Here is a 17,176-nt window from a genome sequence, read left to right on the forward strand (position 1 = left end):
TATTTTACTCTGCATCATTTTTTTTTTTCAATTTGTTGGAGCCTGTGAGTGATGAATGAACATAACATTTTAGTAACCCTCTCTTCAGGGGTCTGAATCGAGCTTGAGATTTATTTGCAAAATATTTACTAATCAACGGCCTTACTATCAATCAGAATCAGAATCAGAATCAGCAGTTTACTATCAATTTGGAGTTTATGAACTCTTAGTTAATAGTGGACAAGTGTTCTCCAATCTAAAGTCTAATCAAATATTTAAATACCTTTAAAACAAGAAGCACATTCATAAGACATGAAATTGTGTAAGATACCATACCTTGATTTCACTTTATTTTTTAATATATATATATATATATATATATATATATATATATATATATATATATATATATATATATATATATATATTCATATCCCTCTATTATATATATTTATTTAGCAACAAGAAAACAAGAAATTCAGTATTGTTTTCAATAATACATTTACTGAAATGATTCCAAAATATATAGAGAGAGGAAATGTATATACATATCCTCTCTATATATATTTTGGAATCATTTCATATCATTGCATATCATATATCATACAAAAGACAAATAGGAAGTACAAAATGGAAAACTAGTCTTAGAATGTAGTGCAATTTTGTCTAAGTCAGTTTATGAAATGTTATTTACAACATATATCGGGAGAGTGAATGCCTATAGGCTTCCATAAAGATAATAGAGGGCTATGAATAAACAGATAAAGGGAGACATAAAAGAGATACAGTGTGAAGCTCTGTCTCTTTAAACCTCCTGGTCCCTCCTCCCCCCCCCCCCCCCCCCCAGAGCCAGAGAGAGAGCCGTCTTCACTAGCAGGCAAAGCCTGTCCATAAACTCCAGCCTCTTCCCCCTCCATCTGGCAGGAGGGACCAACAGAGAAAGAGAGAGAGAGAGAGAGAGAGAGAGAGGGGACCAGAGTGCGAGTATATCCACAGGGTTTAGAATCGGAGGCAAAGGCAGCATCCCTCCCTCAGTCAGAGACTGTCGTCACGGCGACAGGAGGTGTCTGTTCCACGGCCGAGAGACGGAATGTGAGGTGGAATCGGCAGCTAGTGGTTGCCGCAGCAACAAGAGCATCTGAGGACTTCCAGGATTCCATGCAGGAGCAGAGAAGCCAAGGTTCCCGGGGGCTCAAAAAGAGGGGAACGGGGGTCGATCTTTCATACACCACCTCCTCCCTCGCTCCTACTCCTCCTCCGCTGCTGCTTCACTTTTTCTTTGAAGGACAGCTCTAAATGAACCCTCCTGCTGACAGTGGGCGAGTGTGACTGGACGGACACAGAGAGTGGGACTGTGTTTGGGAACGGCAGAGAGGGACGTGGGATTGATTGGGAGGAAGACGGCGTGTGTGAGAGCGCGCCACAGTCAGTTGATGGTGACTGACGCCGCAACAAAACGAGGAGGATGATCCGAGCCTAGCTGAGCCGAAAACTGTATTCCTGTTGTTCCTCAGGAGGGAGGGAAGGCAAACCTGCACGCACTTTCTACCACTGACCAGGGGAGAGGTGAGAGAGAAAACGAGTGCTAGAGAACCTGTTTTATGAAGTGTATTTCCACAGGGGATGGTGTGATTCAATTCGGTGAGCGTGTTCATTTGTATCTGTTCTTCTCGGTATCTCATTGTTGTCTGTAATTGATTTTGTGTAGTAAAGCTTGAACACGGTTAAAAGAGATAATCAAGATATGTGTTTAAGGAAATTGAATGTGGAGGAGAGAAAAAAATGACAGGAAGACAGACGTTACCAGATAAACAGAGAAACTGCTCTCCTTCCCGTCTTTCCAGGTGTTGTCTCTTTCGTCAGTGGTTTGAAGGGTCAAGTTCTCCTCTTTTATTCCCTTCCAATTCTACCTGCAGCAAAATACATGGAATTTACATTCTCTGATAGCTTTTGAAGACTGCCACGCTATTCTAAAAGAGTAACAACTGGATTTCACCCGGTACCAAAGGGAACTGGATTGAGATTCGACTCAGTCTCTATTTCCATATAATGAAATAGGTGAGAAATGTCTTTCTAACCTGGAAGGATGAGCCATTCTGTCTGACACCCCGTGAGGGATTACGTGTGAAACGTTCATCATAACACTTATTGTGAGTGTAGTTGCAATTTTACCAATCACTCTGAAAGCATTATGTTGGTTGAGACACACATGCACAAGGACAAACACACACACACACACACACACACATACATATATATATATATATATATATATACGTACGTATATATTCGGTACGTACAATCGCCGTGGCTTTTTAGCTGAATTAACATCCTCACTCTCTATGCTTTTCTTTCAGGTCCAGTTCAAGGAAATACAAAGTTGGAATATTTCACCTTTTAGTTTGACTTTTTTACTCCAAACACACACACACACACACACACACACACACACACACAAAGACAAAATGTTTTAGATTTCAAACAAAGAAGTAGTTCAGAAAGAAAGGCATCTTTGGGAGTTTCCTTTTTCATCCTGAATTGGATTTTACGAGAGTTCGCAGTGGATCAGTCTCTCATACAAGCCTCCTAGCCATGTCTCCATGGAAGAGAAGAATTCTGCATCATAGACAACTGATTTCCAGCCAAAGTTACCGCTAAGGACACTAAACACATGCTAGGGTCAAATGAGCCGCGCTTCTTGCATATTTTCCTTCTTCATCCTGGAGTTCGGTGTGTATTCTTGGATCTAACAACCTAACTGTCCTTCAATGATTCTGGCACCTTCCGTTCCTTCTGCGTCTGTCCTGAGATGCCCCACCGTACACAGCAAGAGGAGGTTTAACCCCAGACCCAGCGAGGTCTCTCGGCTGCCCAGGCGTATTTAAGATGTTGAACCCTTCCCGTGTGTCCCGAGCCCCAGATCGGATCAGTAGCACTGCGGCTCCAGGAGGCCCCAGACATGGATCGTGGCTCGGCTCGCCCCTGCCCTCAGCGCTCCACACCCCGGCCTGTGAGCAGCCTGTGAAGGATGTCCCAGAGCGGAGCTCCAGCCCGGGAACCCTCTGAGACCCCCAGTCAGAGAGAACAGATCCGCAGCCACATGAAGATGGTGATCGAGCAGCTGGAAGGAATCCTCAAGGAGCTGAAAGATGTGGCGCATGAACTGCGGGAGGTAAGGATCAGGAATCCTTTGCTTGCCTTTAACCTTTGAGGAAAAAGAGTAGGTTCTGTTTGGACTTTAGATGACTGGTTTCTCCAGCAGGAGATAAATAACGAATGTTTTCCAATTTGGGCTGGCATGTTGAAGCAGTACCAGTGTGGTAGGGAGTCAATGTAGCCTCATTACACTAAGAAACCAAAGCGAATGGCGTTAACCTGAGATTTAAACCGTCTTTGAAACTAAAGAGATGATATTAGCTCTTTTATTCAAAGACAATGTACTTTTTTCCCCATGCATGAATCTGTTGCAATGCCAAATGATGGCATGGAAAGATGTACAGAGGTATTCTGTTGAGAAAAATAGAAAGGGAATGCAAAAGTGAGAGGCAGAGAAAAAGGGAAAGAGGTGTGCAAGGTAGGAGTCGAGCTTGGCAATGCAATAGTTATGTAAGCACTTTGTTATCGGCTGGATTCCTACTGTATTCTACCAAGTGCCATGGTTACAAGATGGAAAGATTCCACTGTGTGTGTGTGTGTGTGTGTGTGCAAGTATGTGTCTGCATCAATGTTACATTTCATAGATTCACGTGCGTTCTTGTGTCTAGGAAAGGTACAGAAATGGGCAAGACATTGGTGAACAGTGAAGAGATTTGCGCACGCATGTTTGGCTTTATATGAAAGAAAATAATGCATTTTTTAGTTTCGCTCCCTCTCCATATGGACATTAAATATTTCAGTTCACTCTGGCAAGCACACCAGTTAAAATTTGCCCTTCCCGAACCATCCGTCATCCTCTCAGCTCCCGGGCACCAGCATCTGTTCCCCTCCAGAATATCCCATCCAGCTCACATCTCCAGACTGTGTGGCGTAGAACTGGTGGTGGTCAGACTACAGCAGAACTACAACCTCGAGTCTTTCTCTCATGCTCGAACGTGATTGATGATGTGGGAATAAAACTCGCTCTGGCTATTTATAAACACCGGGACTCTGCATAGCCCGGTAAACGGCTCTTCGCCCACACTACATATGGATCGGTCTAAAAATAATGTAAAAAAACTCTGAGACGAGTATGCTTTCAGTGTGAATGCTGACCGGAAAGTGTGTGCTGAAGAATTTGGGTTGGCTTTAGAGCTTTACATTTGGGAGTATTGATGATCAAACCGGGGGAAGATGTGTAGATGGTGAATGTGGGATAAAATCTTTAATTCATTTGGCTGTTTTAGAGGACTGATGGATGACACTCAGTGCTGAATGATACTTCAGGGATGCACAATAATGGGGTCACATCACACACAATGAGACTGCAGACTCTGCTTGAGTGTGTGTCTGTGTGTGAGAGGTTTTTACTACATTGTAAGGACAGAATGTCTCCATAAGGATGGCAAAAGCTGAAGTCACATATATTTTGGGGCTAGTAAGTGGTCCTAAAGAGGAACATGGCTTTGTGAACATCCAATATAACATCTTAATTAACCAACTCAAAAGTAAAAAGGCTTCTCAGAGGGTCAGGGGATAGAAAATAACATTAGCTCTGTATCAAAACACTAGATGTCAATGTCCCCAAACGTGTGTGTGTGTTTGGTATACTGACACATCAGCAAGTAGAGGTAGTTTTGCTCACAGAAACATTTGCTTTTCTTCCCGTTTGACTGCAATACATCAAAACGGTTACAGTTAAGCCATCTCTACCCATTATAGGCCGCAGAGAATTGATGCTCTTTTTGTTTGAGAGCATATGTCTGTATGAGTGTGTGTGTTTGTGTGTGTGCTTGACTATGTGTGTTTCTACCCTTTAACCCTATTTGACTTCAAAGTACTGCAAGTTTATGCTGAGATGGAAAAGACTTATGTAACTCTACCAGTAACTTACATAAAACGGCATAAACAGCTCTGAATTAGTCATCACTTCAGTCATTCTGCAGGAATTTAGCATCTCACACGCGTCTGAAGTCTTTTCGCATCTCCTCCCATCCGCTCAAACTCAGATTCTACCCTCCAAGCTTTTGCCGCTGCACTTTTTAATTAATGCTAACTGCCGCAGGCTAAGATCATCCTTGCAAACAAACGTTGAGGGAAAAGCTGTCATTCTTTTTCCTCCGATGTTCGAGTAGGAGACATAGTGTAAACAGAAGGAATGGTTTAGGCAACCCTTTGATGATGGGTTGCATTAAAAATAAAGACAGCAATGCATTTAGTCTTTTTGGAGGAAGCAGCACTGTCTCACTCGGTGCACTACATGAAAAAAAGACATGACTGAAAGAAAATTTTTTCCTAAATTAGAGTTAAACTTAAATTAGAGCCAGAGTTGGCAGCTAGTGATCACCATTTGACATTTTGATAATAGCTAATAACTTTGATAAAAAGGTCATGCGAGTTAGGAGCGCCATGATAGGCAGATGATGACTTAACCATACTGACCCAATTTAGATGAGATTTCTTCCACAGCATTTTGAACAAAAACTTTTTTATTTACACAATAATCATGCTATTAAATATTAGGTACTGTACACTAAGGTTCTATATGGTAACGTCAAAATATAACAATGAACAATACTTTTGCAGCATTTATTAATCTAGGTCAGTTTTATTTTATCATTTAGATACTACCATAGTTTTTATGAATATTTTGAATAATTGTATTTATTTTTATTTTAGTTACACTTTTAGTAATTTAGTTGTGTATTCTTGTCATTTTAGTAGTTTTTTTATATGAATATTGTATTTCTATTCATTTTACTAAATTAAAATAAGCAACGTTGCTGAAATAGCCAAAATCATATATATATATATATATATATATATATATATATATATATATATATATATATATATATATATATATTAGGTATGTAATGGTACGCAAAAATCACGGTTCGGTACGTACATTGGTTTTAACCCTTTCGAGTCGATTAACGCATATATGCATTTTGAGTCATTTTCTCCTGATAACCCCGAAAAGAACTTAAATTACACTCTCAGTTATAATCGTACAGATAAGAGCAATACATCAATCGAATCTGTAAAGGGTCTAGTTTTTTTGTTTTTGGATACAGACATAATAACAAAAAACCTTTGTGCACTTATAAAATAAAGATAACAAACAAGGTGTGCTGTCTGCAGTCTTTGTCTCCACTGATCGTCATGTACAAACACGTCATTAAAATAAACTGTAACTCCGTGAATACTCAATGAAGAGACATAAGAGAGATATCTATAGAAAGCCTGAAAATGTCTTTTAAACTAAACAAGTGCTCCCAAAAGCGTTATTGCGTTAGACCGATGGGAATTAAGAGCAAAGGTCTGTTTAAATGCCGACGGGAGCTGCGTTTGAATTACAATCGTTAGTTGCAGTGATGTTCACACTCGCGTGATGCCTTTTGAAAACCTTAGGCTGGTGACACGCTGGAATATTGCACCTGTCAAACATAGTCTATTTTGCCGTCAATACTGTTGAGGGTGTCCTTTATCAGGATGCATTATATTTATGCTCAACATGAAGTATAGATATTGATATTAGTATAGTGTGTCACCAGGATCAGCTGCAGGGCGGGATTTGATATATGTATATATATATATATATATATATATATATATATATATATATATATATATATATATAATGTTGAATAGAATAAAAATGTTATGCATTATAAATGATGTATTGTACAATTCAAAACGTTTTCTAAATGAACATTATCAACAATGTAATACTGTATATTTATGCTAACATACTGTTAATATGTGATATAATTTTTATTTCATTCATCTGTATTTGTTAAAGTTAAACTTAGAGCAATCTATATGTTTTATTTCATTATTTATTTCTGGATTAAAGCAATATATTATCTTTGAATCAATTTGAAAAGGTGTGCCAACTCGGGTACTTACCTTGATGAATTTAATGCACTTACTAGTATCCTCATCCAGGCTTTTAACTGCAAATCAGCAGGTTTGATCCCACTTAGAGGTGATCCATTAACTACAGACACTGCTTCTCTTCTACCATCGTGTACTTGAGCAGACCACTTAACCCATCGCTGCTCCAAAGGGACTCATTGAAACTGCCCTACTGTAAATTGATTTGGATTAAACTATCTATATGTATTAAGCACACTATATTATTCATAATATTGTCATAAGATCTCACTCTACATGCACATGCATTTCTACTGGCCTTTGTTTAAGCGTAGCATTATCATGATGACTGAAACAGACAGCGGTCCCCCTGGAGTCAGCTAGTAGTGGCACTGAATTTGATGATCAATATATTTCATTAATGAGTCGATTCGCTGCCACTGTCCTCAGTGAGCCGATTGGCTCTGAATTCTCTCTGGTGCTAAGCGCAACATGCAAAAACCATCGATAACATAAACACTCCCATTACGGTTAAACACCCCTGATGCATAACAGGCCCACAAAAGATGTCTATGGATTGTCAGAAAATACAAGTGCTTGAAATTAAGTGTCAGAAGAGATTGAAAAAAGTGTCATTCTTTCCAGGGAAGAGAGAGAGGAAGTAGACGGAGACAGAAAGACACAATACGGAGTGGAGACTGTGTCTCACAGCATGTAATGAGAGGGACGAGTGTCATTTGGACAAAGAGTACTTATCTTTGCTCCAGTGCAGCGTCTGCAGCTCGGTTAAGTGTCTGTGCCTGAGCTCAGTAATTTGAGAGATTGGTTTATCACACAGAAGCAGAGCGAGCGATGCAACGGCAAACATGGCTTTCTGAAAGTTGAGATTTCAGACCAAATGCTCGGCCTCTTCTAATGTCCTCGCTCAAATAATAATGAGACGACTCATTAAAGGAATAATTTGCCCCAAAATGGACATGCTGCCATTGTTCATGCACACCAACGTCGTTCAAAACTCGTACAATATTCGTTCTTATCTTGAAACACAAAAAAAGGGATTTTAAGGAATGCACTGTTTTTCCATCTTAAGCAATTATAATGAATTTGGACTGTAACTTTCATGTATCAAAAAGGATGCAGAAGCACCAGATATAATCCATAATTTCCAACATTTTCCTAGACAGATGATTACAGCATTTCACCAGATTTGTAATGAGAAGCGTTCGTAAACCTGCTGTCAGAGGCTTTCCAGCAGTTTTCCACCAAAATGAAAGGTTGTGTTTTGATTGATGTAAGGGTGAATAAATTATGACATGTTTAAATGAATTATTCCTTCCAACATGATTAGGTTGCATATATGCATCGCATATGTGTCCCCAACAGATGTAACAGTCAGGTTGGATCCTCGTAGAGATCTATAGCACTTTTAAGGCACAGTCAGCAAATGACTTCACTGAACCTTCCCTTCATACAAAGCCTGTACAGTTGAAAAGTGGCTTTACAGTAACAGTACGTCAGCATTTAAAGTCAAAACCCATTTCACTTTTCTAATCTGACAGATATATGAAGCAGGATATTTAACGTGAGAAGATGTAGGATTGTATCCGTCTGGAATCTGTGAAATGTTGCATAACAAGCAGTATTTCTGATGTCAGCTGAAATTGAAAGTCAGTTCAGACAGAATTAGTTATTATTTTTTGATAAAAGATCATATGTTTGATAAAGTAAATAGAGTCTGTGTTCATTTTGTTTGAATGCAATACATAAATAAGAGTAAAGTCCCAGCAGAACAAAACTCAAGAAGTGCAGAAACATGTAGTTGTAACGTTAAGAAGCTGCTGTATTTCTTTCTTGACTCTTAAAAATAACTTTTGCTATTTAGCAACATTATATTACATTATATTATATATAACTAAAACTGAAACTATGACACATTAATTAAAATGAAATATATAAAATTAAAAATATGAAAAAAATATCATTTTATTTCATCTAGTTGATAAGGGAGTGTCCCTTGGTTTTAATTTAACATGAAATATTAACATAACTTAAACTAAATAAATTAGAACTTAATACAAATATAGATGGATGCAAGGATGAATGACAACTACAGTGAAAATCACAAGTCAAGTCAAGTCACTTTTATTTATATAGCGCTTTAAACAAAATACATTGCGTCAAAGAAATGAACAACATTTATTAGGTCAACAATGCAAAATGATAGTTAAAGGCAGTTCATCAATGAATTCAGTGATGTCATTTATTTGCAATCAAGTCAACGATACTGTTGTAGATGAAGTGATCCCAACTAAGCAAGACAGAGGCGACAGCGGCAAGGAACCGAAACTCCATCGGTGACAGAATGGAGAAAAAAACCTTGGGAGAAACCAGGCTCAGTTGGGGGGTCTGTTCTCCTCTGACCAGACGAAACCAGTAGTTCAATTCCAGACTGCAGCAAAGTCAGATTGTGCAGAAGAATCATCTGTCCTATAATTAACACCTCTGGTTTTTCAGAATTTAGCAGTAAGAAATCCAGTCCCGTCATCCAGATTTTTATATTGACTATGCATTCCATTGGTTTTTCAAATTGGTGTGTTTCACCGCACCGCGAAGAAATATAGAGCTGAGTATCATCAGCATAACAGTGAAAGCTAACACCTTATTTCTTGATGATATCTCCCAAGGGTAACATATAAAGCATGAAGAGTATCGGCCCTAGTACTGAGCCTTGAGGTACTCCATACTGCACTTGTGATCGATATGATACATCTTCATTCACTGCTACGAACTGATGGCAGTCATATAAGTACGATTTAAACCATGCTAATGCACTTCCACTGATGCCAACAAAGTGTTCAAGTCTATGCAAAAGAATGTTGTGGTCAATTGTGTCAAACGCAGCACTTAGATCCAATAAAACTAATAGAGAGATACAACCACGATCAGATGATAAGAGCAGATCATTTGTAACTCTAAGGAGAGCAGTCTCAGTACTATGATACGGTCTTAATCCTGACTGGAAATCCTCACATATACCATTTTTCTCTAAGAAGGAATATAATTGTGAGGATACCACCTTTTCTAGCATCTTGGACAGAAAAGGGAGATTCGAGATTGGTCTATAATTAACTAGTTCTTTGGGGTCAAGTTGTGGTTTTTTGATATGAGGCTTAATAACAGCCAGTTTGAAGGTTTTGGGGACATATCCTAATGACAATGGGGAATTAATAATAGTCAGAAGAGGATCTATGACTTCTGGAAGCACCTCTTTTAGGAGCTTAGAAAGTATTGGGGGATAACATACATGTTGTTGGTTTAGATGATTTAACAAGTTTATACAATGAGTTACACAACAGAATATAAAGATGAAATCATCTTTACTATAATGGCATATCATTGATTGTGAAAATAACACTGATTTAGTCATATTAAAAAAAAGACTTTGACATCTTTAACTTCAGTAAAAGTAGTATATTTAGAAGCACATTTTTAGCATCGCATTTTGTTGTGTTCTGGCGAGGAATAACAGCATTAGACGGAGCGAGAGAGAGACAGAGAGAGAGAGAGAGAGAGAGATACAGATAGAGACAGAGACAGAGAGAGAGAGAGACAGAGCGACAGATAGAGAGAGAGAGACAGTAGCAGATGATGAAAACAGCGTCTCACTCTCACAGACAGACAGAAAGGGTGTCACAGGATCAGTCGGGTCATGAAGGAAACCACAGGGGGCTTAAACCCCGAATCAAAGGCTGCCGCTCTCTCACTGGGACTGTTTACTCTGTCTGCCCCAACACAGCTTCTTCTGACAGGACCGGATCCACTGGAGGCGCTGCGGATTCCTTCATGCAGATTCATCAGATCCAACAGTAGCCAAAATTAGAAATTTTAAGAACTCAATTTAGATTCAATTTTCAACCCAATTCAAAATTTTATGTTGTTGGTCACAGTCTACTAACCCTAGGGTTGTGGATTTGAGTCTTTGGCCTTCAACACTATGACTTAGGTGCCCTTGAGCAAGGCACCGTACCCCCAACTGCTCCCCGGGAGGCATAATAAATATTCACAGTAGATAAACATGTTTTATTTTAATCGCGATTAATCGTTGGACAGCACTGTTTTATTTAATTTATTTTTTCAGTTCACAGTAAATGCTGCTTCTTACCATCTCAACTCAAGATTCACTATACTTATATTCACATAAATGTCAGAAACGAAAGCTTCTGGCCAAACCCTGACTCTGTCCGTCCGTCTTACTTCACTCTCTTTCAAAGACCCATTTCCATTTTCTCTTGATCTCATTTCCTTCGCTCAAATTAATTTCTTAAATTAATGAGTGCCACCTTTGGAACGGGTGCATCAGACAGTCTTCAGAGAGAGATGATGTTGCGCTCGATAGCGTCAGCTCGTGGGATGACGAAGCAATGACTTATTATCAGAGTCTGATTTCAACAGCTCCTTTGGAAAGGAGTTTGGGTGAGAAGTGACCAGCGAGCCGACCGGGAGCTACCAGACGCTGTGAGCTTCCAGCTTCATCACACACTTCTCCAGACTGCCTCATCATGCCACTTTGGCTCACACCAAATCCTCCATCTCTATGAGATTTCAGTTGTGTTCAACAGAATAGTTCACCTAAAAAATGTAAATTGTGTCATTATTTACACTCATGTCGATTTCAATCCTGTGTGCACTACTTCTTTTCAGCAAAACACAAAAGTAGAACATGCTGAAGAGACAAAGGCACAAAACTAACAAAAATGGCAATAAAGCGGTGCCACATAAGAAATACATTATCTGTAAATGCTAAAATATAAATGAATAAATAACAATTCATTTGTATTTATTTATATATATCACTTTGTTCGCAGAGCAACAACACCATTAAATCCAAAAGCTAAAATAATAATAATAATAATTTGAACTAATTTATAGTTCAAAAATGCAAGTATTTTAACAGAATTAATATAATAGCTTTTATAAAATTTTGCTTTTATATCCTCCTGAAGTGGGCATCATTGTAAGGACCTCACTGTAACCTCAATTATACACTGAACACTTTGCTTGTTTTTAAAGAAAATTACTGTTTGTGGTACAGTCACCATTCTGACACAAATTATGTCGATTAACATAACTTGTATTGAACCTTCAGAATTTTTATGGCACTTTTATTGTGTTTTTGACTTTTTTTGGAGCTTCATAGTCGCTGCTCATTGACCTGTGGCTTTGAAACGACATGAAGGTGACTAAATAATGGCATCATTTTTATTTGTTACATTCACAGTGATGTTTTTTTGTGAAATTATGTAAACCTTTCTCAAAGATTTCAGCGTTTATTTTCTCAGACTCTTATTTTGCCTGAGTACTTATACAAATATACCTGCAAAATCTGCCAGCATCTCTGGAGCTTCAGCTTTTGCTTTATTGAAAAGGACATACATATCTGTTCGTGGAGAGAATAGCAGTGTAACATGCACTGAGAAAGCATCTTTCTGCTATGAATTAAACCACTGGGCTGAATCTAATGGGGTGAGAAGTGGCAGACTGACTCTGTACATGGGCTAATTCTTTTCCAAGCATGCTTAGCAAACAGAGACGAACAAATGCTTTTATCAGCCTTAACTACTACAGGGACTGAATGCATAATGGGATCCACAGAGCAAACACGTTTTTTCAGACCATGATCTCTGAGCGTCCATCACGTACGATGACTTGCTGTAAGAAGTGATGTCCTTGAAAATAACACACATTCTTGAAACAAGTGCGGCTGAACAGCATTCATCTCAGCACTGCGATATTACAGTGTGACCCAGTTTGCAATGATCTCATAATGTAGCTGCTGATAGAATGAACTGAAACAGCCAGAGTTTAAGCAGCAGGGCTCAGGCAGCCTTTAACCTTTAAAACCTCTCAATCGGCTGTTACAGTCTTTTATTACATCTGTGCGCATGGAACGAGGTGGACGAGATTAATGTGCGCTACATGGATGTCTTGGACATGTTTGTGGTCATAGGAGGTTGAATCATGAAACAGTAGGTTTCCATATAAAACAATGCAGTTTTGCATCATTTGTTCTGTAGAAACCTCATCAGAATCAGCTCTCACACACTGCTCGCGGTGGCTCTTACTGTACCTGTAACAAATCGCTGTCAGCGTCACCTTGTTCGGCGCGGATGGCTGTGCTGGCCAGCTGGCACTGTATGCATGACTGGCACCCTTCCCCGTCCCCATCCCGTCCGTCTCCGTCCTGCTCTTGTTCCCGTCACTGTCTCTGGATCACAGGTGTCAGCTTCAGGCAGAGCGTGATGAAAGAGATGCTGACCAGAGCCGAGATTAATTATTCAAGCTGCACCATGGAATGCAGTGCACAGAGCGGAAAAATACCTCCAACTATTAGACTTTCTGCTTAGAAATGTTCCGGAAAGATGAGTTTAAAGGTCACGTTTTTTGCGCTTTTTTGAAGCTTTGATTGTGTTTACAGTGTGCAATATAACATGTGTTCATGTTTCGCGTGTGAAAAAAACAGTATTTTTCATACAATTCACCTATCTGTATACCGCTGTTTTCACCGTCATAAAAACGTGCTGATGACTTCCTTGTTCAATAAAGTCCCTCCTTCAGAAATACGTAACGAGTTGTGATTGGGACAGCAGGTGAACGCACGCTGCCCTCCTGGTAACGCGAATGGACTTGTTTTGGACTAGTTTTGAGAAGCAAGTGTGCAGGAGAATGTGCTGGAGATGTACTTATAATCAGAGGAGTGTTTTTACTGACGAGATGCACATGGAAATCACATTCGTTTTTTTGCACAGCCCTACCATCTAGTTATCAAAGCTAAACAGCGTTGCCCTTTGTGTAATAAGTTAGAGAAACTGTTAAACGCACCAACTTAAATAATAAAATACACTTTACCGGTTGTGGTCCATAAACAACGCCTTCTCCAGACAAAGAGGGAACTGCTCCATCTTTCAAGAATAATCTTTGTGTGAATCCGGCAATAAACTGATTGAGATTGAGGAAGCTGTCCTCAGCAAAATGTGCTGCACACAGTTTTACATGTGGATTATAATTTTCGGGAACCGAGTTAAACATAAAGTGTAACCATTAATCTCCAAAGTACAGCGTCCCCTGGGAAGCCCAAGCAAAGATGATTGGACTCAGAGATGAAAATAACAGCGTTTCACGAGCTCTTCCTCTTCTCCGTCGGAGCGCAACAAGGCCACGCCCCCTTTTTGTGTATTCAGTGGGCGGAGGTTAGTCAAAAAACTGTTTTAGTGACGTTATTACTGCAGGAACTAGAGGGCTGTAGTCCAAACGGGTCGTTTTTTGTAGGCAAATTCTGTTAAATAAAATATCTCGCTTGGCATTGAACTTTGAGCTTTAGCATTTTACAGATATTATTTATATTCTAAAAACAACATTACAAACTAACTAAAGTTTAAAACATGGGATCACGAAGAAGGGGAGCGTTAAGGCATGGCTCCATGATAATATTGTGGTATTCTGTGAAGTACAGTATTTTACAGTAATAAGCACAAAACTTTGATCTGAGTGGTCAGGTTTCATTTGATTGTGCTTTTAATAACTATAACAATTACAAAACAAAAAACAATGCAAAACAATATTGCCTTTGTGTTGCTATTTTTATTCCACGTTAATTAAAATAAACAAAAAATACAAAAATTTTGATAATAATTATAAAAACATTCGATTCATTGAGTGAATTTTTTAATGTGATAATAAATGTAAAATTGTTTATTGCTGAATTACAGTATTTTATAATAAAAAGTAGAAAACGTTGACTTGAGAAGTCAGATTGAATTTTTACAAAAATAAAAATTTGATAAGATTAAAGAATAGAAAGAAGTTAGTTAGGTGAATGAAAATGTTAATTATAATAAATGCATAAATAAAAGTTTGTTGAGTGATAAAGTACAGTATTTAACAATAAAAACAGAAAATGTTGATTTGAGGGAATTCAATGTATTTATTTATGTTTTACTGCAATCAAAATAGCTAAACAAAAACTGTGACTGAAAATGAAAATATATATGATAATAAATGCATAATTGTAAAACTTTTTTTTGGTAAAGACACATAGTCGATCCCTTCTGATGTGCGTATGAACTGAGCAACACTCAATCATAAAATGAAAGGAAATAAATAGCCTTTAAAATATGTCAGCAGTAAATATTGCTAAACATCACCACCTGCTCTGGCTAGTGCTGACATCTGTGTTTAAGCGGATGAGTTTTTCTCTAATGTGTGCAGTCGTGTTACTCTCAGGTGCAGCAGCTTCCTGTAAAGAAACGCTTCTGTCCTCGACTCAACCGTGAGTCATCAGACGCAGATCAGCCAGCGCTCTGACAGCATGCTACGTTACTGAAAATCAGACAGATTCCTTCCTGAACATAGCTGTCAAACGTCCTGTGAGGCTGATAATTACACAATGGGGGAAAAAATGTAAATAAAAGTAATAATAATAATAAAAAAGAAAAACATCTGTCCAAAGTCAGTCCTGCAGCCAGTGTTTCAGCAAGTGCAGTCTGAATATAGGCAAGCCAATATGCACTATTATTATTATTATTATTATTATTATTATTATGAAAACTACTGTAATCTTCAGGAACAGAAAGTGGGTTAACGAGATTTGTAGACTAGCCTCTAAATGTGCTGTTTATTAGGCCAATAAAGCACAAACTATGTATAATTATTGACTTTTCGATGGTCATAACTTTTTTGACCATCAAAAAAACATTTTCTGTTTTTATAGTTTTTGTTATATAATGCAATAATTTAATTATTTTTATTTTACATTCGAGTAAAATAAATACTTCAAAAACACAGGGCACTGTAGTTAGATGCTTATTTTTACTGGTCTTTTCTTTTCTTTTTTTCTTTTTGGATGTGTTATTTTATATTTAATTACATTCAATGATAATAAGATATTTTTAATTAAATACAATAATATTTAGATTATTGATTCAGAATGATTCAGTAATTTTATATTTTTTTAATTGAATGCAATAGTATTAAGGTTTTTCTTTTATTGCATGTAATCATGTTTAGATAGTTTGTTTAATTAAATGCAATAATATTTAGATTGTTTGATTATTATTAAATGTAATAATATTTAGATAAGTTTTTAATTAAATGCAATTATATTTATCTCAAATACAGCTAAAGCCACTGGTAGATTGAAGCGATGCCAGCAAACCAGCCGCCGTCTCATTAATTGCTATAAATGCATCCCCTTTGACCCTTTGGTCTGTCTGTTATTCTGTATGCATGTCACTCATCCAGAGGCAATTAAATGACTAATGGGCAAAGCCACTAATTCCGGAGCTCGTTTGACTAAAAGCCTGTGCCGTGACAAAAATAAATGGCAGATGACCGTGACCTTCGACTGAAAAACCAAGGTCGAACATTAGTAGTTTTAGGGAGCTGAATAGACAAAAATCATTTCTGTTATTATTTTTATACCTTTTAAAAGTTATATCACTTAAGATTTTGTATAATCTATTACAAAAAAACAAAAATAAAAATTGAAATCTGTTCTAAATCAGATCCGTTAACTTATTCAGTTTAACAAAAGCTCTGATGTTCTTGTTTACAATAATAATAATAATAATAATAATAATAATAATAATAATAATAATAATATATTTAAAATATTATTGCCATTATTCATAATTAATAACAATCATATTAATTAATATATTTCTGTTTTATACAAATTATTATAATTCTCATAATTCTTGGTAATGACAATAATTATAGTAATTTTAATTATTAGTACAATAATAATAATAAAAAAATAATAATGCTACTTTTATTTTTTATTTTTTTACTTTGGGTAGTAGTAGTAGTATATTAACATTAGAATAATTATTAGTATTTTGTAAGTAAATAATAATAATAATAATAATAATAATAATAATAATAATAATAATAATAATAATAATAATAAACAGTACAAATATGTGATCAGACACCAATCTTCAATGGACTAAAACTTTCATCACAACAAAAACAACATATTTTTCTCTGAAGTAATTGTTTATACAGTAGCTGCTGTGTATTCATCATTAATAGTTCTGGTGTGTAAACCGCCGTAAAGCCAGTAATGATCACTAACTTTCAGCCTTATTAAAATATGAGCTTTCTTGCTGTTTGTCAGTAATGCGTG

At 37.3% G+C, this 17,176-nt stretch overlaps 1 protein-coding gene across 3 annotated transcripts in view; it reads left to right on the plus strand.

The window, feature by feature from the left end:
* The first annotated feature begins 850 nt into the window (after positions 1-850).
* insyn1 (inhibitory synaptic factor 1) overlaps positions 851-17,176 on the plus strand; it is a 58,316-nt gene continuing 41,990 nt past the window's right edge. Inside the window, exons 1-3 of one of the 3 annotated variants that reach the window (XM_026231416.1) lie at positions 851-1,545; positions 1,824-2,129; positions 2,337-3,151. In XM_026231416.1, coding sequence (XP_026087201.1) covers positions 3,008-3,151 — 144 coding nt within the window. In that variant the 5' untranslated portion in view covers positions 851-1,545; positions 1,824-2,129; positions 2,337-3,007. The remainder of the gene's footprint in view (positions 1,546-1,823; positions 2,130-2,336; positions 3,152-17,176) is intronic. The other 2 variants (XM_026231418.1, XM_026231417.1) reach the window with 2 other exon arrangements.

The sequence above is a fragment of the Carassius auratus genome, chromosome 43, assembly GCF_003368295.1.
Source record: "Carassius auratus strain Wakin chromosome 43, ASM336829v1, whole genome shotgun sequence".
In the NCBI taxonomy this organism is placed as follows: Eukaryota; Metazoa; Chordata; class Actinopteri; order Cypriniformes; family Cyprinidae; genus Carassius; species Carassius auratus.